This window comes from Palaemon carinicauda, chromosome 37, assembly GCF_036898095.1.
Source record: "Palaemon carinicauda isolate YSFRI2023 chromosome 37, ASM3689809v2, whole genome shotgun sequence".
Classification (NCBI taxonomy): Eukaryota; Metazoa; Arthropoda; class Malacostraca; order Decapoda; family Palaemonidae; genus Palaemon; species Palaemon carinicauda.
Window position 1 is genome coordinate 37,633,263 of NC_090761.1, and position 27,588 is coordinate 37,660,850.

The window sequence follows — 27,588 nt, forward strand, 5'->3', positions numbered from 1 at the left end:
TTGCCCTCCGCCTGATATGTCTGTTGTTTTGCGTGCTATTCAGGCCTTAGGCGATAAAGTAGAGTCAGTGGTAAGTGATCATAAGTCTCTTATGGCCGAAGTCAAGGAACTTAAGGTCAAGAGTGCAGTGGGTGGAATTAGTGCCAGTGCTGTGACGAGTGCTAGTGTCAGTGCAGTGCCAAGTGCTAGTGTCAGTGTCAGTGTGGTGCGTGAGGATACTTCTGTGCGAGCCAGTCGTCCTCCCAGTCCGGGACCTCTTGCAAGCTCCCAAGCCCAGGGGAGAAGCAATGTCGAAGGGCATAAGGGTTCGGCAGGCCTTGTTCGGCGCACAGAAGTATCCTCGGTGGTTGCGGGCGTGTCTTCCAAAGACCGTCACTCCCACCTGCAGACGATTGAGCCCGTCTTTTTCTCGTCCGCTGATCAACTGTCAGGGAAGAAACGTTGGACTCAGGTCTCGAGACCACTTAAACGCAGAGTCCAGTCCGCGAGTGCTCAGCCAGGCTGCAGTCATTGGCTCAGCTCTGACTCGCCGCAGTCATCAGTCGACTGCACTCCGCCCAAGAGGAGTAAGGTTCTGCCACAACAGAGCTCGACTGTTAAGGCTTTACCTCAGCCTACTGTAGTTTCTGCCGACCCCAAGTGGACTCTACTACAGTCCATGCAAGCACAGCTTTCGGACTTGATGCGTGAGTGTCGGGCTGAGAGTGTTGCGCCTCCGCCTCCGCATGCACTCCCTCCGCCTGCGCTCGCTCCGCCTGCGCTCGCTCCGCCTGCGCTCGCTCCGCCTGATCGCAGTACCACCTGCCAGGCGTACGATGTTGAGCCACGTTCTGAGTTTGCTGTTCCCAGTGGTGTTCAGCCTCCGCCTTCCTTAAGGCAACCTTTACTATGGGATCAGGAGGATTATACCTCTCTTCCTCCGCCTCCACTTGCTGCTCCACCAGTGATGCAACACTCGGTTGAGGTACAACAACCTCTCCCGTCCATGAGTCAGTCTCCTCAGCTCTCGCTGCAGCGAGCTCAACCCTCCACAAGGCAAGCACCACAACACCTTAGCCTTGCGCCTCAGGAGCCTCAGCTTGCGAGACATTTACCTTGTTCTGCGCAGCCTCTACCTCATCGCGCTCCGCTCACACCACAGGAACAGGAACTTGCTACTCCGCTTCCGCCAACCGCTCAGCAAGCGCAACCCTTGGGTTCAACCACTCATGCTAGGAGTCAGCCTCCTCCACCCATGCGCCTTCCTTCTGCTTCGTCTTTTGTTCAGCCTTTGCAGTCTGAGCCTCAGGTTTTCCCTCAACAGATACTTGAAGAGGAAACCACTAATATTGTTCCTACTCGTTCTGACTCTGCTGTTCAGCATTCTTGTCCGATCTCTTCGCTACACTCTGGTGATGAGGCTTCTGATGATGAGGCGGCACACCTGGATCCCTCGTCAGACGTGGATGAATCCAAGCCTTCTCCACAGTCTATTGACTTTCGTAAGGTCTTGGCTCTGCTTAGGGAGGTTTACCCAGACCACTTTGTCTCTGCTATTCCCCGCTCTCCGCCATCTGAGTTTTCGCTGGGCATACAGCAAGCTAAGTCCACCTATACTAAGCTAGTCCTAGCAAGGTCCTCTAAGAGAGCGTTAAGGATCTTAGGGGAGTGGCTGCAGACTAAGCAACACCTTGGCAAAACTTCTTTCATGTTTCCTCCGACTAAGCTCACTTCGAAAGCGAGCGTTTGGTATGCCACAGGAGAAGCACCAGGCTTGGGAGTACCTGCCTCTGCCCAGGCTGACTTCTCAAGTCTGGTAGACTCGCCTCGGAGAACTGCAATGAGGCGCTCTAAGGTTTGCTGGACCTTCTCAGACCTTGATCACTTCCTGAAGGGAGTATTTAGAGCATTTGAGATGTTCAACTTTCTAGACTGGTGCCTGGGGGCCCTCAGCAAGAAGACCTCCCCTGCGGACAAGGATTCTGCCATGCTATTAATGTCCTGCATGGATAAGGCCATTAGGGATGGATCTGGTGAGCTTGCGTCGATGTTTGTATCAGGGGTTCTGAAGAAAAGGGAACAGCTGTGTACCTTCCTTTCCTCTAGCATTACACCTTGTCAAAGGTCACAACTCCTTTTTGCTCCGCTCTCGAAGTTCCTCTTCCCCGAAGAGCTGGTTAAGGACTTGTCTGCTGCCCTGATACAAAAAGACACACACGATCTTGTAGCCTCATCGGCTCGTAAGTCTAAGGTTGCTACCTCAGTCCCCAGGACTTATCGCTCCCCAGTCGCTGATACCCCTGCTACAAGGTTCATACCGCCCTTTCGTGGTAGAGCCCCCAGCCGAGGAAGCTCCCGTTCAGACTCTTCCAGGAGCAAGTCTAGGAAAGGCTCCAAGACCTCTAAAGGAAAAAACTGACTCTCCGCATCTCCAGACAGCAGTAGGAGCCAGACTCAAGATCTTCTGGCAAGCCTGGGAAAAGAGAGGTGCAGACGCCCAGTCTGTCAGTTGGCTGAGGGACGGTTACAGGATTCCATTCTGCCTCAAACCACCTCTGACCACATCTCCCATCAACCTCTCTCCCAACTACAAAGAAGAGGACAAGAGGCTAGCATTGCACCAGGAGGTGTCGCTACTTGTGCAGAAGAAGGCAGTGGTTATAGTCCGGGACCATCAATCCCCGGGCTTCTACAACCGTCTCTTTCTAGTGGCCAAGAAGACAGGAGGTTGGAGACCGGTGCTGGACGTCAGCGCGCTCAACGCGTATGTCACCAAGCAGACGTTCACGATGGAGACGACGAAGTCGGTCCTAGCAGCGGTCAGGCAGGAGGACTGGATGGTCTCGTTGGACTTGAAAGATGCCTACTTTCACGTTCCTATTCATCCAGACTCCCAACCTTTCCTGAGATTCGTTTTTGGAAAGGTTGTCTACCAATTCCAAGCCCTGTGTTTTGGCCTAAGCACAGCTCCTATGGTGTTCACTCATCTGATGAGGAATATAGCAAAATTCCTCCACTTATCGGACATCAGAGCCTCCCTCTACTTAGACGACTGGCTGTTGAGAGCCTCCACGAGTCGTCGCTGTCTGGAGAGTCTCAACTGGACTTTGGACTTAATCAGAGAACTGGGTCTGTTAGTCAACATAGAAAAGTCTCAGCTCATTCCCTCCCAATCCATTGTGTACCTGGGAATGGAGATTCGGAGTCAGGATTTTCGGGCTTTTCCATCGGCCCCCAGGATAAGCCAAGCCCTAGAGTGCATCATGAGCATGCTGAAGAGGAGCAGTTGCTCGGTGAGACAGTGGATGAGTCTCACAGGGACCCTTTCATCACTGGCCCTGTTCGTCGAACTAGGGAGACTCCACCTCCGCCCTCTTCAATTCCATCTTGCAGCTCATTGGGACAAGGGTTCGACTCTCGAAGCAGTCTCTATCCCAATCACCCAAGAGATGAAGACCACTCTCCTGTGGTGGAAGAACAATCTCCTTCTCAGGGAGGGCCTATCGTTGGCTATTCAGACCCCCAATCTTCATCTCTTCTCAGATGCATCGGACTCGGGCTGGGGTGCGACCTTGAACGGACGGGAATGCTCGGGAACGTGGAACGAGGAACAGGGAATGCTCCACATCAACTGCAAGGAGCTACTAGCAGTTCATTTAGCCCTGCTGAACTTCAAGTCCCTCCTGCTAGGCAAAGTGGTGGAGGTGAACTCAGACAACACCACAGCCTTGGCTTACATCTCCAAGCAAGGAGGGACCCATTCGAGGAGCCTATACGAGATCGCAAGGGACCTCCTCATTTGGTCAAGAGGTCTAAACCTCACTCTGGTCACGAGGTTCATTCAGGGCAATATGAACGTCTCAGCAGATCGCCTAAGCAGAAGGAATCAGGTCATTCCCACGGAATGGACCCTCCACAAGAGTGTGTGCAACAGACTTTGGACCTTGTGGGGTCAACCTACCATAGATCTGTTTGCCACCTCCATAACCAAGAGACTTCCGCTGTACTGTTCCCCTGTTCCAGACCCTGCAGCAGTTCATGTGGATGCTTTTCTACTGAACTGGTCCCATCTCGACCTTTACGCATTCCCACCGTTCAAGATAATAAACAAAGTTCTGCAGAAATTCATCTCGCACGAAGGGACACGGCTGACGCTGGTTGCTCCCCTTTGGCCTGCAAGAGAATGGTTCACAGAGGTACTTCAATGGCTAGTCGACATCCCCAGGACTCTACCTCTAAGAGTGGACCTTCTACGTCAACCTCACGTAGACAGGTTGCACCCAAACCTCCACGCTCTTCGGCTGACTGCCTTCAGACTGTCGAAAGATTCGCTAGAGCTAGAGGCTTTTCGAAGGAGGCAGCCAGTGCGATTGCCAGAGCAAGAAGGGTTTCCACTCGTAGAGTCTACCAATCTAAGTGGGAAGTCTTCCGGAGCTGGTGTAGAGCCAATTCAATATCCTCTACCAATACCTCTGTGACCCAAATAGCTGACTTCCTTCTACATCTTAGGAATGAGAGATCCCTTTCAGCCCCTACGATTAAAGGGTATAGGAGTATGTTGGCTTCAGTTCTCCGCCACAGAGGTTTGGACCTTTCTTCCAACAAGGACCTTCAAGACATCCTTAAGTCCTTTGAGACGTCTAAAGAGCGTCGTCTATCCACTCCAGGCTGGAACCTAGACGTAGTCTTAAGGTTCCTTATGTCACCTAGGTTCGAACCTCTCCAGTCAGCTTCCTTTAAGGACCTTACCCTCAAGACTCTTTTTCTCGTCTGCCTTGCAACAGCTAAGAGAGTCAGTGAGGTTCATGCCTTCAGCAAGAACATTGGTTTCACAACCGAATCTGCAACATGTTCTTTTCAGCTCGGATTCCTAGCAAAGAACGAACTTCCTTCACGTCCTTGGCCTAGATCGTTTGAAATACCTAGCCTCTCCAACATGGTAGGTAACGAACTAGAGAGAGTTCTTTGCCCTGTCAGAGCTCTCAAGTATTATCTTAAGAGGTCTAAACCTATTCGAGGACAGTCAGAAGCCTTATGGTGTGCCATCAAGAAACCTTCGAGGCCCATGTCCAAGAACGGGGTTTCGTATTATATAAGGCTTCTGATTAGAGAAGCCCATTCTCACTTAAAGGAGGAAGACCTTGCATTGCTGAAGGTAAGGACCCACGAAGTAAGAGCCGTAGCTACTTCGATGGCCTTTAATAAAAACCGTTCTCTGCAGAGCATAATGGATGCAACCTATTGAAGGAGCAAGTCAGTGTTTGCATCATTTTATCTTAAAGATGTCCAGTCTCTTTACGAGAACTGCTACACCCTGGGACCATTCGTAGCAGCGAGTGCAGTAGTAGGTGAGGGCTCAGCCACTACATTCCCTTAATCCCATAACCTTTTTTAACCTTTCTCTTGAATGCTTTTATTGTTGTTTTTATGGTTGTTACGGTAGGCTAAGAAGCCTTCCGCATCCTTTTGATTTGGCGGGTGGTCTATTCATTCTTGAGAAGCGCCTGGGTTAGAGGTTTTGTAGAGGTCCTTTAGTAGGGGTTGCAACCCTATATACTTTAGCACCTTTGGGTTGATTCAGCCTCCAAGAGGAACGCTGCGCTCAGTAAGGAAGACGAACTTAAAAAAGAGGCAGAGTAACGGTTCAATTCGACTTCCTTACCAGGTACTTATTATTTCATTGTTATTTGAGATAACTGTTATATGAAATATGGGATACTTAGCTATCCTTTAATCTTGTACACTGGTTTTCACCCACCCCCCTGGGTGTGAATCAGCTACATGATTATCGGGTAAGTTTAATATTGAAAAATGTTATTTTTATTAGTAAAATAAATTTTTGAATATACTTACCCGATAATCATGATTTAATCGACCCTCCCTTCCTCCCCATAGAGAACCAGTGGACCGAGGAAAAATAGAGGAGGTGTCAACAAGAAGTACTATAGTACCTGGCCACAGGTGGCGCTGGTAAGTACACCCCCTTCTAGTATTGTGATAGCTGGCGTATCCCTCCATAGAATTCTGTCGGGCAACGGAGTTGACAGCTACATGATTATCGGGTAAGTATATTCAAAAATTTATTTTACTAATAAAAATAACATTTTTCATTAGTAACAACTGCAGTTTGCTATTGAAATAAATTGACAAAAACTAATAGGCCTTGTATGATCTATTTTTAAGATGATAATCATTATGACTAAATTTGCATCTACTTTAATTGCGTGAATTTGGCATATTAGCATGCAAGCGAATTTTCTTCTTTACTATATTTTTTTTTATTCGTGACAGACATTGAAGCCACTGTGTTGGCAAATTGATGAACTTTTATTTGACAGTAAAATTGTAGGCTTAATTTTAAAAACCTTTTATTATTTATTAAAAAAAAAAATCAGTATCCTTATAGTGAAATAGTATTCTATGCAAGTTGTGCTCTTCATTTTGAGATAATGAATGGTCTGAACACTGTACAGTACACTATACAGTGGGTTTCCCAGCCTAATTGAACTTTTAACATAACCATAAAATCTATTATTCTTTTAGATGCTGGGTGGTGTAGGGCCAGGTGTAAACATGATAGTTGAACCCTGCACAGAAATTGTACAGGAATTAGAGGTGCTGCACAGACGTACCCGTGAAACTGCGGACGAGTTGCGACAGCTAGAGCAGGAACAAGAATCATTTGCCCTTCAGTACCATGACTGTGCAAAGATTAACGGTTAGTATTGGTGTTGTATGTAGTATGTTGATGCAGACTTTTTTGTGTTTAAAATCAGTTAGTTTTAAATTCACATCCGTATAGTTTTATCTGTACAGTATCTATCATTTTAATGACTGGTACTTAAGTCATCAATATATTGTACATTCATTTATCTTGATATTCAGACTCGGGTTTGTATATTTAGGAAAAATACAAATTATATGCAAATTTGTCATGTTAGCTGATGAGTTACTGACTTTGGTTAACAAAAAAGAAAAGGAAACATATGTGATATATTTTGTAGGTTAACTGAATTTCAATTGTGGAATTGTGAATTTAGTAACATGAAAATTGAGTGTCTTTAGAATTGTAATCTGGCTCTTGTGCTTTGTAAATTTGTTCTTGTAAGCTCAAGTTAATATTAATCTCTTTTGAATTTTAGCTCATCTATCACACATACAATCACAAGAGAGAACGACGCAGAATAGGGATGTGGAAATGAATTTACGTAAACGAAAAGAAGTGGGGGAACAGCAATTAGCACAAAAGGTATTTATCATTTTTGCTGCGTTCATCAATATTATTGACTATTCTAATGGATTACTGGAAATACCTATTGGTTTGATTTTTTATTTTTAAATATTAAACTTAGCCGGTGAATATATAATAGCTGCAACTCTGCGGCTCGACAGACAACATACTCAAAAAACTCGCGAGCGATCGCTATGCAGGTTGCGGGTGTCCCCACCAGCGCCAACTGTCGGCCAGATACCACTCTTGAATGTAAACAAAACCTTCAATTCTTCTCTGTCGACGTTGACGACAAGACGTACTTATACTCGCTGTAGAACCTGGAGTTTTCCCATCATATTTGGTGAAGTACTTTATTTTGGTTTGAGCTTTCGCAGTACAGGTGTTTTTCCTCAACATAAACTCTTGAACTCTTTATTGAATCGGATTATTTGTTGATGACTTGGATTGTTTTTGGAATTTTCTTTGACTAATTCAAAATGGCTGACCCTTCTCAAGTACCTAGATTTCGAAAGTGTAATGCTAGGGACTGTAATAGGCGTCTTCCAAAGGCTTCTCTCGACCCTCATACTGTTTGTTCCAATTGTCGGGGTAAAACCTGTCAATTGGGAGATCGGTGTGAGGAATGCGTGGGCCTTTCGGAATTCGATTGGCTCGAATACGATAAATATGCACGTAGGCTAGAGAGAGATAGGGTAAGGAGGAGTTCATCTAGGTCTGTAGATTTTTCCTCTCCACATGCCCCTGAACCTAATCCTTCCCCTGTAGTGGTTGTTCCTAACCCCCCTTCTAGCACTCAGGAACCGTCTATGCAAGACATGTTACGTGCTATTCATGCCTTGGGGGAGAGAGTTGAAGCGTTAGCAAGTGACCGTAATCAACTCATGGCTGACGTGAAGGAACTTAAGTGCCACAGTGCCACGGCGGAAAGTGGGAAAGTGATTAGTGCGCAAAGTGTTGTGAACAGTGTTGCGACCGAGGGTTCGTCTGTTCGTGCCTGTCGTTCACCTAGTCCGGGACCTCTTGCAAGCTCCCAAGCCCAGGGGAGAAGCAATGTCATACGACTTATGGGTTCGAGAGGCCTTGATCAGCGAACAGACGTTCCCTCTATGGTATCAGGCGTATCTCATCAAGATCGCCCCTACCATAAGACGAGAGAGCCCATTTTTACCTCGTCTTCCGAAGGCGTTTCACGCAAGAAACCATGGAGCAAGGTTTCTAGGCCTTTGAAACGCAAGTCGGTCCCTTCAGGACAGGTCCAACGTCCCGGATGTAGTCATTGGGACAGTTCGGACCCGTTGCTGTCATCGGATGACTGCTCGCCGCCTAAGCAAGGCAAAGTTGTGCCGTCTCAGATGCTAACCCCGGCTGTTACCGCACCCGTTACCGTAGACCCTAAATGGGTTATACTGCAGGACATGCAGTCTAAGCTTGCGTCCCTTATGGAAGATTACAACGCAGAGAAGGTTTCCGTTGAACCTAGCCGTTTATCTCATGGAGATCCTGGCCGTCAGCCACCCAAGCGTTCTGTTGTGCGTCCTGTTGACGTTGGTGTTGCCAGCTCACGTCAACCAGTGGGGGTTGTACCACACCCGATGTGGTCTCGTGTGGACTTTCAACCGCATGTGGACGTTAAGCAACTCACTGATGCGCGTGGTGACGTTCAGGACGTTCGCCAACCATCAGAGTTGACTTGTTTTGACGCGGTGCGTCAACCTCCGCAACCTAGAGTTGTTTTGACTGCACAACCCAGGCGGTCTAAGCAGTCTCGGGTGGACGCTGTGCGTCCTCACGCACCTGTTGTTGTTGTTGACAGTTCCCAGACTGTTCAGCAGTTTCAGGACGCTGCGTCCTGCTCCGCCACTTATGCACCAGTGCGGGCGGACGCTGCGTGTCAAGCATTGCCAACCCCTTTGCTTGTTTCTCATCAGTTATCAGATGAGGAACTTTCGGATGAGGACGTTGCTGACCCTCAGCCTGAGGATCATCCTTCAGATATTGATGAGCCTAGAGCAGTTCCGCCATCTATGGACTTTAAGAAAGTCATGCTCATTTTTAAAGAGTTGTTCCCTGAACACTTTGTCTCTGTGGCTCCTCGTTCGCCGCCGTCTGAGTTTGTTTTAGGCGTACCTGCTGCCATGCCAGCCTTTACAAAACTCGTTCTCTCTCGCTCATCCAAGAGAGCTTTACGGCTGTTAGGCGATTGGTTAGAAACCAAGAGGAGTTTAGGGAAGACTTCCTTTGCCTTCCCCCCAACTAAACTCTCGTCTAGATCGAGCGTCTGGTATGCCACGGGAGAAGTTCTCGGCTTGGGAGTTCCTGCCTCTGCCCAGGGCGACTTCTCAAGTCTTGTAGACTCTCCTCGCCGCCTAGCCATGAGACGCTCGAAGATTAGTTGGTCATCCTCAGACCTGGACCATCTACTTAAGGGCATCTTTAGGGCTTTTGAAGTTTTTAACTTCCTTGACTGGTGTTTGGGAGCCCTGAGTAGGAAAATCTCATCAGCCGATAGAGATGTTTCCTTACTCATTATGTCCTGCATGGATAAGGCCATCCGCGATGGATCCAACGAGCTCTCTGCCTCGTTTACGTCAGGAGTCCTAAAGAAACGAGAGTCTCTGTGCTCTTTTCTGTCAGCAGGAGTGACGCCCTGTCAACGATCTGAGCTACTCTTTGCCCCTTTATCTAAGTTCTTGTTTCCTGAACTTTTAGTTAAGGAAATATCGTTGTCCCTTTTGCAGAAGGACACCCATGACTTAGTTGCGTCCTCGGCTCGCAAAGGGACCCCTTCGTCTGCCTTGTCTGCTAGACCTAGGATAGACACTCCAGCGTCCAGGTTTATTCCGCCCTTTCGTGGCAGAGCCCCCAGCAGGGGAAGTACTCGTGCCGAAGGGAAGAGAGGAAAGAGGAAAGTAGCCAAGTCCTCGCGAGGCAGAGTCTGACTGCCCGCAGCTTCAGACAGCAGTAGGTGCCAGACTCAAGAACTTCTGGCAAGCCTGGGAGAAGAGAGGCGCAGATCAACAGTCTGTGAGGTTGCTCAGAGAGGGGTACAAAATCCCATTTGTACGCAAACCTCCTCTAGCGATGTCCCCCATCGATCTCTCTCCCAGGTACCGAGGGGAAGCAAAGAGACAAGCCCTGAAACTAGAAGTGTCTCTTTTGCTAGAGAAGGGAGCGGTGGTCAAAGTCTCGGACCTTCAATCACCGGGGTTTTACAACCGTCTCTTCCTAGTACCGAAGAAGACAGGAGGTTGGAGACCGGTGCTAGACGTCAGTGCTCTGAATGTCTTTGTCACAAAGACAAAGTTCACCATGGAGACCACGAAGTCAGTTTTAGCAGCGGTCAGAAAGGGAGACTGGATGGTCTCTCTCGACCTAAGAGACGCTTACTTCCACATCCCCATTCACTCAGATTCCCAACCTTTTCTGAGATTTGTGTTCGACAATGTGGTGTACCAGTTTCGGGCCCTGTGCTTTGGCCTAAGTCCTGCTCCTCTCGTGTTTACGAGGCTTATGAGGAATGTGGCAAAATTCCTTCATTTATCGGGTATCCGAGCCTCCCTTCATTTGGACGACTGGCTTCTCAGAGCCTCGTCCAGTCATCGCTGTCTGAAGGATCTCAATTGGACTTTAGATCTGACCAAGGAATTGGGACTTCTGGTCAACTTGGAAAAGTCCCAGCTGATCCCATCCCAAACTATTCTGTATTTAGGGATGGAGATTCGCAGTCCAGTTTTTCGGGCTTTTCCGTCGGCCCCCAGAATAGATCAAGCCCTGCTCGTAATCCAAAAGATGTTGAAGAGAGAACGTTGCTCAGTCAGGAATTGGATGAGTCTGATAGGAACTCTATCATCCCTGGAGCAGTTTGTCGCGCTAGGAAGGCTACACCTCCGACCTCTACAATTCCATCTAGCTTTTCACTGGAAAAAGGACAAGACGCTAGAGGCGGTCTCGATCCCGATTTCCGAAACAGTAAAGACTTGCCTGAATTGGTGGAAAGACAATATCAGTCTACGAGATGGACTTCCCCTAGCAGTTCAGAAACCAAACCACGTTCTCTTCTCAGACGCATCGGATTTGGGTTGGGGTGCGACACTGGACGGTCGGGAATGCTCAGGTCTGTGGACCTCAAGTCAGAGGAGCATGCATATCAACGGCAAGGAGCTTTTGGCAGTTCACCTGGCCTTGATAAGCTTCGAGAGTCTCCTTCGAGACAAAGTGGTGGAGGTCAACTCGGACAACACCACAGCCTTGGCGTACATTTCCAAACAAGGAGGTACCCACTCCCTGACACTGTACGAGATCGCAAGGGACCTGCTCATCTGGTCAAGAGATCGAGGCATCTCCCTCGTGACGAGGTTTATCCAGGGCGACTTGAACGTTCTAGCAGATTGTCTCAGTCGGAAAGGTCAGGTAATTCCAACCGAATGCACCCTCCACAAGGATGTGTGCAAGAGGCTTTGGGCGACTTGGGGTCAACCCACCATAGACCTCTTTGCAACCTCGATGACCAAGAGGCTTCCAATCTATTGCTCTCCAGTCCCAGACCCAGCAGCAATACATATAGATGCCTTTCTCCTAGATTGGTCTCACCTAGACCTATACGCATTCCCACCATTCAAGATTGTCAACAAGGTACTGCAGAAGTTCGCCTCTCACGAAGGGACAAGGTTGACGTTAGTTGCTCCCCTCTGGCCCGCGAGAGAATGGTTCACCGAGGTACTTCGATGGCTGGTAGACTTTCCAAGAAGTCTTCCTCTAAGAGTAGACCTATTACGTCAGCCACACGTAAAGAAGGTACACCAAAGCCTCCACGCTCTTCGTCTGACTGCCTTCAGACTATCGAAAGACTCTCGAGAGCTAGAGGCTTTTCGAAGGAGGCAGCCAGTGCGATTGCAAGAGCGAGGAGAGCTTCTACCATTAGAGTTTACCAATCGAAGTGGGAAATCTTCCGAGACTGGTGCAAGTCAGTATCTGTATCCTCGTCCAGTACCTCTTATACCTGAGAAGAGTTCGCTCCCTTTCAGCTCCCACGATCAAGGGCTACAGGAGCATGTTGGCTTCGGTCTTCCGGCATAGAGGCTTAGATCTTTCCAACAATAAAGATCTACAAGATCTCCTTAAGTCTTTTGAGACCTCTAAGGAACGTCGTTTGGCTACACCTGGATGGAATTTAGACGTGGTCCTAAGATTCCTCATGTCAGACAGGTTCGAGCCTTTACATTCAGCCTCCCTGAAGGATCTCACTCTTAAGACTCTTTTCCTGGTGTGCTTGGCCTCAGCTAAAAGAGTCAGTGAGCTTCATGCCTTCAGCAAGAACATCGGTTTTTCGACAGAAAAAGCCTCTTGTTCTCTTCAACTTGGTTTCCTAGCCAAGAATGAACTGCCTTCTCGTCCTTGGCCTAAATCTTTTGATATTCCTAGCTTATCAAAGATCGTAGGCAACGAGTTAGAGAGAGTATTATGCCCCGTTAGAGCTCTTAAGTTCTATTTAGCTCGTACTAAGCCTTTAAGAGGTAAATCTGAAGCGTTATGGTGTTCGGTTAAGAAACCATCCTTACCTATGTCAAAGAATGCTTTGTCATATTTTATCAGATTGTTAATACGAGAAGCTCATTCACACTTGAGTGAGGAATACCGATCTTTGCTTAAGGTTAAGACGCACGAGATTAGAGCTATAGCAACTTCCGTGGCCTTTAAGCAAAATAGATCTCTGCAAAGTATCATGGACGCGACCTTTTGGAGAAGCAAGTCAGTGTTCGCGTCATTTTACTTGAAAGATGTCCAGACTCTTTACGAGGACTGCTACACACTGGGTCCATTCGTAGCAGCAGTGCAGTAGTGGGTGAGGGCTCAACCACTACACTTCCCTAATTCCATATCCTTTTAATCTGTCTCTTGAAATGTTTTTTAATATTGTTTTTTGGGTTGTACGGAAGGCTAAGAAGCCTTTCGCATCCTGGTTGATTTGGCGGGTGGTCAAAGTCATTTCTTGAGAGCGCCCAGATTAGGGGTTTGATGAGGTCCTGTTGTATGGGTTGCAGCCCTTGATACTTCAGCTCCTGGGAGTCTGTCAGCATCCTAAGAGGATCGCTGGGCTCCGTGAGGAAGACAGACTTACAAGGCAGAGTAATCGTCTAAGTCAACTTCCTTACCAGGTACCTATTTATTTTGGTTTTGTTATATTGATAACTGTCAAAATGAAAAAACTCTTAGCTTATACGCTGTAAACATATTAACTCTGGTCTCTACCCACCTCCTTGGGTGTGAATCAGCTATTATATATTCACCGGCTAAGTTTAATACTTAAAAATGATATTTTAATTATAAAATAAATTTTTGAATATACTTACCCGGTGAATATATAAATTAAATGACCCTCCCTTCCTCCCCAATAGAGACGCAGCGGGACGAGAAGAATTGAAGGTTTTGTTTACATTCAAGAGTGGTATCTGGCCGACAGTTGGCGCTGGTGGGCACACCCGCAACCTGCATAGCGATCGCTCGCGAGTTTTTTGAGTATGTTGTCTGTCGAGCCGCAGAGTTGCAGCTATTATATATTCACCGGGTAAGTATATTCAAAAATTTATTTTATAATTAAAATATCATTTTGATATTTTTTTTTTCAATTTTATTTTACCAATTGCTGGGAATATAAGCTATGAATTTTTGATACAGGTATCTGGGTTATTGCAACGACGAATGGCGCTCGCAGAAAAGCATAAAGGAACCATAGACAGACTTAACAGTTTACAGCAACGTATATTAGATGAAGAATTGATCAACTGGAAGAGAGAACAACAAATGGCTGGAAATGGTCGACCTTTTAACCCAAATAAACTTGATCAAATTCAAGAGTGGTGAGTAGTTTTCCTTTTATGATTAATAATTAGGTCTGTTAGGATCTTTTTCAGAGGGATCTTAGATTATATAGTCTATTATCATAGTGATAGACAAACATATCCATAGTTTTTTCTTTTAGAGAGTTTCTAATTCTGTTAAGATTTTTTTAATTTTTATGACTCATTTCTAGCATTCAGCATTTTATATTCTATAAAGATCACCCTCACCTGTAAAAGCATTGATATTAGATTCTATTGATAACAATCCCTGTTATTTTTATTGATACCCTATCTTATCCAATAATGATTCTCTCATGATATTTTCTACTAGGTGTGAAGCGCTGGCAGAAATAATTTGGCTAAACCGACACCAAATAAAAGAGTGTGAACGACATCAAACTAAAATTCCAATAGCCCCTCCAGGAGGTGTTGATATGTTACCAACCCTTAATTCGCATATCACACGTCTCCTCTCTTCGCTTGTTACCAGGTTAGAATATTTTTTTTGCAATTGAAAAAAATACAGCTTTGAATCTAATAGAAATAGAATAGTCAAATGATAAAAGATAACTTGTAATGTACTGAGATTGATAATGGTTTTCTTTTTGAGGTATTTTAGATGTACATGACCTAAGATAAGTGCAATTGAAATATGATGGTAATTGAATGAGATTTTATTATTTTTAGAAAGAATTCATAAAAACAAAACAGAAATAAAGGATCAATGTTTAGATACTTTATCAGCGGAGTATTTTATTTAATTTTTGAAATTTTTTAGTGGACTGATTTAATTGTTCCCTTTACTCTTATAGAGCTCACCCAAAGGATTTGTTTCTAAATAAGAATTGAAATGGAACATTGTAAAGCTAAAGAAGTCGAACATCTAAATAACATAGACCAAAGGGATTTGATGAAAAGTATTGGGTAATGATGGAAATAATGATGATAACAACAAAGTTTTAAACTGTTAGGAGCACCTTTAGGGATGGAATTTTGTCAGTGGTGGACTCATTTTGGAAACACTTTATATATTATGGTTTGGGAAAGACTTTTTTTTACATTTCATTTAATTTTAAAGAAAAAATTCTTGATAAGGCATATTTTGATTAATTAAAATTATTCCTATTTCAGCACTTTCATTATAGAGAAACAGCCTCCACAAGTTATGAAAACCAATACTCGTTTCACTTCTACTGTGAGGTTGTTGGTTGGTGGCAAGTTGAATGTGAATATGACTCCACCTCAAGTACGTGTGTCCATCATTAGTGAGGCGCAGGCAAATGCTCTTTTGAAAAATGACCAAATGAACAAAGGTGAACAGTCTGGTGAAATCCTAAATAATACAGGCACTATGGAATACCACCAGGTAATGCTTTTACTAGGGATTTGGAAAGATTAGACTGACCCATGAGTTTTTGCAAAATTTTACAGTTAACTGTGAGTTCTTGATAACCATTTCTGTTACTCAAATTTAACTTTCATGAGGATATAAAGTCTATTTTATTCTTTTTATAATGTTTGTATATATGTACCGTATATGTTATATATTGAAATATGTTTTCATCTCTTTATGATAAACCTTTTACAGGGAACGAGGCAGCTTTCCGTCAGTTTCCGCAATATGCAGTTACGAAAAATTAAACGGGCTGAAAAGAAAGGCACGGAGTCCGTGATGGATGAAAAGTTTTCACTCCTTTTCCAGTCACAGTTCAGTGTAGGAGGAGGAGAATTAGTATTCCAGGTGGGTTATGGTTACAAATTTACAATACCTCATATCTTATTCAACAGCCAGTCCTGATCGTCTAGAATTGTAACTCCTTGATCTGATGAAGTACTTTGTAATAATAATGGTAAGAATTTAACCCTTTTACCCCCAAAGGACGTACTGGTACGTTTCACAAAACTCATCCCTTTACCCTCATGGACGTTCCGGTACTTCCTTGCAAAAAACTGCTATTTACATTTTATTTTGCATATTTTTGATAATTTTTTGAGAAACTTCAGGCATTTTCCAAGAGAATGAGACCAACCTGACCTCTCTATGATGAAAATTAAGGCTGTTAGAGCAATTTAAGTATAATATACTGCAAAATGTGCTTCAAAAAAAAATAACCCCTGGGGGTTAAGGGTTGGAAAGTTCCAAATAGCCTGGGGGTAAAAGGGTTAAGGGGGCCTACTGGATTATTTTTGAGAGTATATATTTTAGATTAATGAAAATGAGTAAATTTGCCTAAAGTCATCTGTTGCATCCTATCTATCACGGTGACAATTTATACTTCAAAATAGTAAGAAATAACAAAGATATGACGACTTTAAAAATCTGACCTTCACTGTTTTAAAAATGTGGGTGGTTAGATTTAACCATGACCTTATTTTTGGATGAATATTTTTCAAATTAACAAAAATTAGTAAATTCAGTCAAATTCACCTATAGTCCATTTCTTTTAGCGAGTCATATTTGCACCGACTCGCAGCGGTGCCCTTTTAGCTCAGAAAAGTTTCCTGATCGCTGATTGGTTGGACAAGATAATTCTAACCAATCAGCGACCAGGAAACTTTTCCGAGCTAAAAGGGCACCGTTGCGAGTCGGTGCAAATATGACTCGCTAAAAGAAATGGACTATAGTGCATCCTATCAATTATTAAAACTTAGTTTTTATGTATTTTTACCCCCTAACACATATCCTACAATGAGTACAATACTTTATCCCTGGAAGTGCAAAAAACCAAAAAGCTATTTTACTTTGTTTAATTTTTTTCCCATTCAAATAGTTATAACTTTCTTATATGAATATTATTTCAAAGATGAATACTATACTATTTTAAAGAAGAGAAAATTGGTTATTTTTTGTCGGGAATAGATTTTTTATAATTGGGTAATAAAGCAAAGGAGTTTGGATTTTAACTTTAAGAAAAAAAAATAAAAATATTCATAAATTTTTTCTTTCCTATTGTCTGAAAAATGGTCCCTAGAAATCCTTTTCCTTGTTAAATTCTTTCAGAGTGACTAAGTTTTATTGCAATAACTTCAGAAATAAATTATTAGAATAAATTTATTTTTTATTTTGTTTTTGTGTTTCTTTGATAGAATTGAAACTAATCAACCAATTGCCTTGGAATTTCTTCAGAATGATCACTTCATTCATACATATAAACTGTATTAAAGTTTATTCTGATTGAAAATTCATATATGGCAGTTGCTTCCCTTAATAAGTAAAATCTAGTATTAATTTAGAATTTTGTTTTATTGCTGTGGGAATCAAGAATCCTGATTCAGAAATCTTGTGAAACTGATAATCAAAAGAAGAATGTAGAAAAATAATTCCTGAAATAATATGATTATTGGTTATAAAGCAAAAATAAATGAAGGGAACAAAAGCTAAGTAGAATTTAAGAATGTTACATTTAGCACAACTTTGTAGATAAAATTGTACACTAAAATATAGTAAAAATTATTGCTTTAATGTTTCGCAAGAAATATATCGGTGATTCCTCATGTTGACCTGTATTATTCTTTGTAATTGATCATTTGGCTGTAATCCTAATGCGATATTCATAGAGGTAATATTGAAGGAAATGTTCACCTCATTATTTTGTTTTGTGACTGAACGCTACGTTTAATAATGTAATACTGAATGTGCCTTGTTTTCGTACTAGAAACTCTAGTGATAACACTGTCTCTTTGCAAATAGTATTCTTCCTTAATTCCATCGGGCTTATTCCAATATACATTCTAGAGACAAAAGCATGAGAATGATTTTTAAGCAGAGGTAATATAATAGAAAATCAAAGTAATTGCTAAAGAAACTTTGGAAATCTAAAACCTAAGATATTTTAGTTGTCTTGTGTCTTAAACCTTTGTTTCACGTGTTTCTTCTACAGGTGTGGACACTATCTCTACCTGTGGTGGTGATTGTTCATGGTAATCAAGAGCCACATGCTTGGGCAACTGTCTCTTGGGACAACGCCTTTGCTGAACAGGGCCGCATACCTTTCACAGTTCCAGAAAAGGTAAGAAAATTAGCAGTCAGGAATATTTTATTGAAATACTAATTAATTTTGATTGAAATAGGATTTGCCTGATGTTCTAGCTGATTTATTTCTCATAAATATTTTGTTGTAATTTAAAAAAAAAATTACATCCATCTCGGCAGGTACCTTGGCCTCAAATAGCTGAGATGTTAGACACAAAATTCAAGGCTGCAACTGGTAGAGGACTAACAGAAGATAATCTGAAGTTCTTAGCTGGCAAAGCCTTTCGTCTTGATAGGTATGTATGGATTAATGTTAAGTGTACACTTGTCATGACTTGTATATGGCAAACATACTTGTATATTATTGATATTTATGAGTGAGGGAACTTCATGAAAGGTGGTCTCTGAACTTTTCTTGGATCCTTCAGTGATAACTTTAATTTCTTTCTCATGAAGATTATTACTCATTGCATAAGAAGATTTTCAACTGTCGTCTGGGGGAATAGACCTTACTATTACAGGCAACTTTTGTTATCTGTGCGTCTAGTATTTGCCAATTTCTTATAATGCAAAAACTTTTAATTTGACACCAAACTTCTTAAATGCAAGAATCACCAAGGAATATGAATTAAAACAAGAAATTTAGTATTAGAAATTGCCAAAGAATGTGAGTCAAAACCATAAATTAATAATTAGATATCACCAAATGCAGCATAGTGGTAAAATGCGCTAGTCAAAACTTGAAATTTACTCTTATTAATTGACAAATATTACTGCACAGTATTGAAAATGGCCAAAGAACGTGAATGGAAATGTGAAATTTAGTTACAAATCGCCAAATACAGCGTGATGTTGAAAGGCACAGGTCCAAGCATGGAATTTAGCATGTGTGTGTTTTATATTCAAGTGATAACTATACAGTAGTTATAAACAAACTGTGTGAAACTATGATAGACATATTGATGTTGATAATGAAGATGTTTTGAATAAGTTGAGAAATTACATAAACAATACTCTGTTATTCGTAACCAAAAGTAAAAAAAATGGTTATTGATTGTTAAAGTGAATTGTAAGTTGAAAAGATGGCAAAAATATTTCTATAAAGCACAATTAACTTTTTAAAAATCATGAAATAAGTTTGAATATCTTTCTTCCTAAATAATAATCTATAAAACGTCTCTTTAGTTTGAGTTTGTTATGTAGGGACTGCTTCCAATAACCTATGAAGATTCAATTCATTCTTTAATTAGTATGGTTAAGTCCTGTATAAATTCCATCCGTTTTCAAGCATGCATGGTGGTTTAAGCTATCAGTTGCACTTTCCTTGTAAATAGCCTTTTGTTTGACTATAGTGGTGGATTTTATTTCATAAAAATACATCAAATTGGTGATATGATTAAACTCATAAAAGAGATAACTCGTATGTTTTATTTTGATGGTCATGAATAAGCTAATTACACTGTATAGTTGCTGTGACATAGTCAACACCTTGTTTCCTTTTGAATTTCAATCTGCGGTGATCATTGAGGTTCGACTGGTGGTTGTGTCTAATTAAGCAAATTTGCTTTTATGAATTTGATATCTGATAAAGAAACATGCTTCACTTTATTGAATTTGCCTCTCTTTCCCAAGCTCGCAAGTCCCAGACTTCACTAACATGTTGCTGTCGTGGTCACAGTTCTGCAAGGAGCCTCTCTCTGAACGTAATTTCACTTTTTGGGAATGGTTCTTTGCTGTCATGAAGGTAAGAAGTTATTTGAAATTGTACTTGTACAAACTTATTAGAAAAATGTTTTTTCCTAGTTCAAAGTTCTCTAGTTGAAGTACTTGGTAATTAACAGACATTTTTATTAAAATATATGAAGGCTATGATTTGTTTACATGTACTGCTTACTTTGTATTTGAAGTTTTTATCTTGAAAATCTGACCAGATTTGAGGCTTTATAATTGTTGTCTCTGTAATTTTTATTCACCAATTTTATTGTTTATATAAATTTTTTATCTGAAACAATGTTATTTGTATCTACTAGTATACAAACCTGAGTCCTTTTAAAATAGGGAAATTTTTCAGCAAAGCTTGAATGTCGAATTTTGTTAAAAAGGTAGTTAATGACAGGCAGTGAGTGCGGATGAATAAGTCTTTCAAGACAAGTCTTTGGGCTTCTAAGGTTGACTTCTCCAAATGGAGAAGTCAACTGGAAGCTGGAGACAAGTCATTGACCTCTACACAGAACAAGTTTGGGGTTCAAAGTTCAGGATGAAAACTGTAAAACTGCATGTTCTGTGCTGAGTTTCATCAGCAAGAAAGAACTCGTTCTTTCAGTGGATCTTAAGGTCACCCACTTGTAAGTACCTGTCCTTCAGTCCTTTTGGAAGTACCTCCGCTTCTCTCTTTACAATGCGGTGTACCAATTCAAGACTGCTTTGGACTGTTTACTGTTTGTCAGGTGTTCACTCAGGTGTTTACATTGATAGCAGCTTTGGCCCACTTGCAAAGGATACATCTGTTTTTGCATCTTGATGATTGGCTTATCCTGACCTTATCTGAAAGGTAGTTGCTAAAGGATTTGGATTGTATTCTCAGTTTTTATCTCACTCTGTGTATTGTGATAATCTGGGTGAAGTATAATCTCATTTCCAAACAGGTTGAAGTATCTAGGCATGATGATAGACATCGGAGCAGTGAGTGTCTTTCCCTCAGATGATCGCATCAGCAAGTCAAGGAAGCACCATGACCATTCTTTTCCAAGAGAGTATTCCCAGCTTGGCACTGGCAATCTTCTAGATCACCTTTTCTTGCTGAAGAAGCTCATCCCATATGGGCATCTTCACCAGGTTTATATAATTAGGAAAAATACAAATTACTTTTAATTTTTGTTATTTTTACCAGATCAATTACAAAGTTCTACGAATGAAATACTCCTGTACTTGATGCCTCGAGTCCATTAATTGCTGACTTCATCTCTACTATTATATGAAATTTTCCCTGCTGGATATCAGGAGTTTTAGAATAGGTCTTTCTCAAGTATTCTATTAATCGTATTGTTAAAACATCAAGACATTTCAAACCTAATTTGGCACTTCGGGAAATATAATCCTAAATCTACTGACATCGAGTTGGTATTTGGCCCTTATTCTGAGAAGATACACCAAGGTAGCTTACAATCCTCTCCGGGAGTTTTCTTCACTGAATTTGACTCCAGAGAGCGATTTTGTGAACTCTGACCCTCTTGAAATTGTGTTGGAAAGTACCATTCCGTATGTAATGGGGGGTCACCCTGACATTTGATCTTCCAATGAGTTGACCTTTGCTCTAGATTTTATAGCAAAGGTTTAATCATCAAGTGCTGGTGATTTTAAAGTCTCTCCCTATGCTATTCCATCCTTGAAAACATCTTTAGCTCATAAGGATAACTATTCTCTTTACTGATTCTGGTTATGAGATTTTATCTATGTTTTTTAAAGGCCTTTGCTTGTTGTTATGGAGACAATTAATTTGGCCATTTGTGGGCTCAAGCTTAGAAGAATAAAGTGTCTTGTTGTAGCAAGGTTATCACAGGGGCTTTCTCATTGTTTTGAGATTAATTTTTTATACTGGTAAAGTAAGACTATAGTATATTATTAGTTAGTTTGTATGAAAATATTTGTTTTAGAAGGGTATTTTAGGAATATTTTTACATATACATTATTGTGTTTGGTGCCTGCATAACAACGAAATCAAGATAGAATCCAATTTTTCACTTTGCCTGACATTTATGATAAGACATTATGGTGTATTAAAGGTTAGGACTATATTTAAGCTTCTTATTTAATTGTCCATTGTTGTACAGCTATTTTGCAAATCTTATGTCCATCTATATATCTGAGTAATTCTATTGTTATTTGGTTTTATTTTAACTTTAATTTTGACATACAGTGTATCTTTTCTTTGTCAGGAATTTTTATTTTGTTAGATTTTAAGGGATGATGGATGATTGCAGGTCAGCATGTTATTTGTTGAAATTTGAAATGTTAATCCATTGAAAAAATAAAATTTTCTTCCTTCAAGGTAACCAGGGAACACCTACGTCAGCCCTGGAATGACGGTTCCATTATGGGCTTTGTTGGGCGGCGTCCTGCAGAGGATATGTTGAAAAATTCAAAAAGTGGAACTTTCCTCTTGAGATTTTCAGACTCTGAACTTGGAGGGGTTACCATTGCGTGGATGTATGAAGATACAACAAAAGGTATATTCTTCACCTTTTTCAGTGTTATTTGCAAATATTTGAATTTTGTAAAACATCTTAGGTCAGAAATCTAATTAATGTTGATTATATTCAAGTGTCCCAGTTTATCACTTGCAATTTTCTTCAATAAGTTTTGGGCCATCTTTTACCCAAGGATGATCGCGTTATTCCTTCAAATCTGGCCTCTCCTTTAACCCCTTCAAAGTTTGAAATGGTTAGCTAGTGGAGGACCTGGGAAATCATATAGGCATTTGCCAACCTTTTTTTTTCATCTAATAGTTTTAGAGTTTAGGATTTTCTCAGGAGCATGAGTAGGCTATGTTAAGGTAATGGGTTAGTAGTGAAAAAAATTACGATTTTATATTCAAGAGTGAAATAGATGTGATGTAATATGGGCTTTCTACTTACAGCAGGTGACCAGCGTGATGTCTTCATGTTGCAACCTTTCACAAGCAAGGCTTTTGCCATCCGTCCACTAGCCGATGTTATTGCTGACTTGAAGTATTTGCTTTACTTATATCCAAATGTGGCTAAAGAGCAGGCATTTGGAAAGTACTATACGCCAATGGGAGGAGAGCAACCAACCAATAATGGCTATGTGAAACCACATCTCATCACTCATGTACCTGGGTAAGATAAGTTGAAACAGAGGATCTCTCAGATAGGTTTTGTTCAAATTGCATTTCACTTTGCAATTTTGCTCATGCTTTGATGAATGGGGTTTACTATTGGAATATTACTTTTTATTTTCAATTATTTTGTTAGGAAACGTAGAGTAACAAATAATGATTACAAAAATGTGTTTCAGAAATGCCTGGTAAATGTTTTCAAAAACAGTTTTTCTATAAATTCATTGTTTTCAGTACAGTACAAGCCATAAAAGTTTTAGTCATGTATAAAAAAAATCCTTTATAGTACTGTATTTCTTTGTAGCGAATGTCAGATTTGTTCCTATGCGTATATAAACTTTTTGTCCTTGATAATTGGTAGTTAATTACAGATGGTGTTCATGCTCACTGGCGACTAGCTGAAGACTTCGCTTTTGTCTTGTGCTGCAAGAAGTATGGATGTAATATTGCGACCCATCCAAAGGCTTTGATCTTTTTCGTTTACTTTCCAGAATGTGAATGCTGGTTGTTGGTGATGATGTGAATAAGCAAGAGATTCGTACTTGCTGGAGAAAGGGTAGCAACAGGTTTATGGCTAAACTAGTTGAAGATCCACACACTGTGCTTCATGTAGGGAACATGATTGTTTGCAGTCATCCCCATGTGCCTAGTGCAGATCCTGGTCTCCTATGCAGTGGCAAGCATATGCTTGGAAGAGGAAGAAAAGAGCTAATTCTTCTCCGGTGTTAGTTTTCTCTATCTTTTTGTGGTTTTCTGCTCCATTCAGTTGCCTTTCATTTGTTTCAACTATCTAGTCAAGACAGCTCTTTCATCAGAGCTCCGCAAGTTGCCAGGGTAGGCGATAAAGTGATAGACTAGTTACTGTGTTTTTACAGTTGCCTCTTCCTAGTGCTGAAAGGGTTGATAGCCTTGAGATACATCTTAAAACTTTCTCAGTGATACCAGATTTTCAAAGTAGACTCCCTTGATGTTCAGAAGGATAATTGAAAATTTTCTGACCCAACGAATGTTCATTTTGACATTCTGATTCTTCCAAAATCAAGAAAGGTTTCTTCACTTCATGTTTTGGAACAGGTTCATCAATTGAAATAACTTTGTTTAGGGTCGAGTACAGCTGGTCGGGTATTGGCAGGAATGATGCCTCTAGTATCCAAAGCCTAACTTTTCTGGGCATTTAAATACTTATATATTCAGACTATTGGTTGTGTGATGCCCTTGTCTCAAGAAGTTTCTGGAAGATTGAAGTATTACTTCTTAATTTGATAGAGCAACTGAGAATTTTGGTGAATTCTAAGAATTCCCTCCTTACTCCAACTCATTTGATTCTATATGTGGGGATGAAGATGGTGTTCTATCTTGTTTTTTACTTTCTGTTGGTGGAGAAAATTCTTGGTACTTCTGAATTAAATTAAAACCTCAAAATCCTTATCTCTTCATTTGTACATAAAACTTCTAGGGACAGTGACATCTTTGGGAAAGTTTGTTTGGTATGTTCGGTTAATAATGACTCCTATTTTCATCTGAATATATGTTGGCACAAGATCTCTAACCCAATGAAAGTATTGATTCCCCTTTATCAAGACCAGGAAGCTCTGATAAATTATAGATCTCAGATATGTTGTGTTCCATGTTGCTTCCACCTCAGAATGGGGAAGCAACTCTGGAGAATCTTCATCTGTCAGAACTATAGTCCCTAGAGGAGTGTGCTCTACATGTCAGTTGTCTTGAGTTGTTACAATAACTCTGTCATATATAACGATAAAATGAATGGCAATGTGAGAGAATTTTATTCCTATAATGCAGCAGCTCCTCCTTTGGTCAGAAAGCCAGACTGTCACTCTACTGTTCCAGTTGGTTCTAGGGTAGAAGAAAAAGCTGTTTGATCGGGTGAGTCGCTTCACATGTATTGCTAGCAGATGGGTCTCTGAATCCTCTCGTTTGCAAGGATCTTAGGAAGTAAACGGCAAATCTTGAATGGTTCCCTTTATAACCCTATTGTTAAAATTGATTTCAAGAAACTATCTATCAAGACATTTTCTGTCGGCTTTTGTCTCCGCTAAGAGAGTCTGTGAATTGCAAGCTCTGTCTGATCATGTGTGGTTTACTTATTAAGGTACAGTACAGGGTTATCTTATTTCTAGAATTTAGAGCTAAGAATGACTTCAAGGTTAAAGGACTTCTATGTCATTTTGTTAACACCCAGTACAGGATTTGGTGGCAATAAACTGGAGGATAGGCTATTTTTATCCTTTAAGAGGCATGAAAATGTATTTGGAGCTGCTCAATTATAGAGTATTGTCAAAAATTTAATGTATTGGTTTATGTTGTCATATGAGACTTGTTTAACAAAGCTGTCTCATTCCTCTTGAAGCTTGTCATTGATGCTCATGAACAGTTGGATGAAGTTTGTCTCCCTATGTTGAAAGCAAAAGCATGTAATTTTAGGCCAGTTGCTACAGTGCTTAACTTTATTAATAAAATATCCTTAGTTGGAGTTACTACTGCTGCTCACTGGTGTTATGATTCAGTATTTGCTATATTTTATAGGAAACTTGATCTTTATAATTAAAAAGACTGCTTGCCATTGGGTCTCATGGTCTTGATATGTGATGTTTTACTATTAATTATTCTTAATTAGGTGGCTGTAGGGTGAAGTTTTTCTCTTTAACTTGTTGATTGAAGTATGTGGGGAGTGTAAAGGTTATTTATTCATGGTTTTGGATCTGTACATGCTTTTGATCTGTTTTCTTCATTAGGATTGTGGATTTCTGCATTGTAATTTTTAAATAGATTCACTTGTATAGATATATCCAAACCATCCTATTGTATTGTTTTCCATCCAAATCATGCTGGGAGAAGTCCTGTTCTGTCACTTTCTACATACGCTTAAAGGCTCAAAATTAGTAAATATTGTATTCTTTCCTGTCTTGTTTATTATGTTAGTAGTGGTCAAGTTAGATTTACTACTAACCCTTCATCAAGGCTAATATGGTAGACAGCATAGTTAATTCCAGTTAAAGGTAATTGAAATTAACATTATTTCTGTAACACTTATTTCAATACTTTCTTTGAATTGACTGGATTGCTCACATGCCTCCCCACTTGGCTTACCTACCCACTTATAGTGGTTGAGGGTTGTAGTGGTTTTCTCTTGACTTAAGATACCGAGGTATTGGTGTAAGCTGTTGTAATCAGCTTTAGATGCCTCGGAGAATTTTTTTTTTTTTTTCTATTCAAGAATGAAAGGCCCTTTCTTCAGAGATAATAGCAGAGTGAATTCCAGTTATGTATATTAATAATTTTACTAATAAAATCTAGGTAAATGTGCTTGTGAAAAAATAGAAATTATTTATTGAATTATGTATGTCTTTTTATCTGTATTATTTGAAACTTTTAACTGGTATACAGAGTATTTATTGTGAGGATCTCCTAAATTATTTTTGTGCAGATGGTCAGTAGCTGGAGGGTCGATGGATTCTTATCCCAACACACCACAACCTATGTACCCAATGCATGACAGCAATATGGGTGATCCTCCGTCCGTCAGTTCCAATCCCTCCGACAGTGTTTCAACGTAAGTACCAAGTTTATGTTAATTTTGTTTCACTATGTGACGGTTTTCTTTCCTCTTGTATATAGAGATTTTTTTTAAAGCATAATTTATCTGTTCCGGTCTTTTCATTGTGTACTGCCAGTTTAGTTGCATTGTGGGTGGAAATTTGTTACCAACTAGTTTGTTGGTTTTTTTTAGAAGAAAAAATAGGAGCTTAGGGTTTAGTATAGGAGGTTATGATTTTTGGTTTGGTTTTGATATGCTTTGTGTGCGAGGAGAAAGTTCCTATGCCTTGATGTTACTTAAAAATTTGATGCTGGATGTTGTGGAGCATATTGGAAAAGAAAATTTGATTATCTCATTTGGATTTATGGAAAATATAACTTGTACATAGCATCATTTGGTATTAATATGTACAGGTATCTGTACAAAAAAATGTAGAATTTCTGTTTGATTTACCATTTTCATCACCATAACATTCAATCTTATTGTGCTAAGCAAGTTGAGATTATAATTTCAAGATTATGACTTAAGGAACTGAAAATTATTTATAAGAATAAATGCAGTATATTTTTTTTTTTTTTGAAGAAGTAAATTTGCTGACAAACAAACTAATCTTTTACTTTGGCCTTGTAGAGTCTGTAACCTCCTTAAACACATTCAGAAAAAGAAGAAAAAAAAAAGGAGAGCACTCAGCAGGCACAACATGCATCTCTGTGGATCAGAACATTTAGTGGTAGTTGACCTTATTTTGTCTTTTCTTGCAAAGCATCAGCACCTTTTCCCCATATTTTGTCAGTATTTCTCGGGATTTTATTACATACATACTACCATTAGTATTATCCATTTGGATTCTTTTGAATGTGTTACTACTGGCTGGTGCTATAATTTTCTCCAATACCTGGACTGCCCTTCATTATTTCTTACTGCTTGTTTTCTTTACCATGCAGAAGTGCTTAAAGTGCCTGGTATTGGAGTTACTTTCTTTACCATGCAGAAGTGCTTAAAGTGCCTGGTATTGTAGTCTCTTTACCATGCAGAAGTGCTTAAAGTGCCTGGTATTGCAGTCACTTTCTTTACCATGCAGAAGTGCCTAAAGTGCCTGGTATTGCAGTCACTTTCTTTACCATGCAGAAGTGCTTAAAGTGCCTGGTA

The 27,588-nt window shown here is 40.8% G+C and overlaps 1 protein-coding gene across 9 annotated transcripts in view; it reads left to right on the forward strand.

Annotated features, from left to right (window-relative positions):
• Positions 1 to 27,588, forward strand: part of Stat92E (Signal transducer and transcription activator Stat92E) — a 124,976-nt gene that overhangs the window by 72,526 nt on the left and 24,862 nt on the right. For 8 of the 9 annotated variants that reach the window (XM_068361033.1, XM_068361030.1, XM_068361031.1 and 5 more), the window contains 12 exons: positions 6,523 to 6,697; positions 7,122 to 7,228; positions 13,889 to 14,070; positions 14,384 to 14,542; positions 15,184 to 15,418; positions 15,641 to 15,793; positions 17,934 to 18,062; positions 18,206 to 18,321; positions 19,658 to 19,769; positions 22,074 to 22,251; positions 22,662 to 22,881; positions 26,329 to 26,454. In XM_068361033.1, coding sequence (XP_068217134.1) covers positions 6,523 to 6,697; positions 7,122 to 7,228; positions 13,889 to 14,070; positions 14,384 to 14,542; positions 15,184 to 15,418; positions 15,641 to 15,793; positions 17,934 to 18,062; positions 18,206 to 18,321; positions 19,658 to 19,769; positions 22,074 to 22,251; positions 22,662 to 22,881; positions 26,329 to 26,454 — 1,892 coding nt within the window. The remainder of the gene's footprint in view (positions 1 to 6,522; positions 6,698 to 7,121; positions 7,229 to 13,888; positions 14,071 to 14,383; positions 14,543 to 15,183; positions 15,419 to 15,640; positions 15,794 to 17,933; positions 18,063 to 18,205; positions 18,322 to 19,657; positions 19,770 to 22,073; positions 22,252 to 22,661; positions 22,882 to 26,328; positions 26,455 to 27,588) is intronic. The other variant, XM_068361025.1, reaches the window with a different exon arrangement.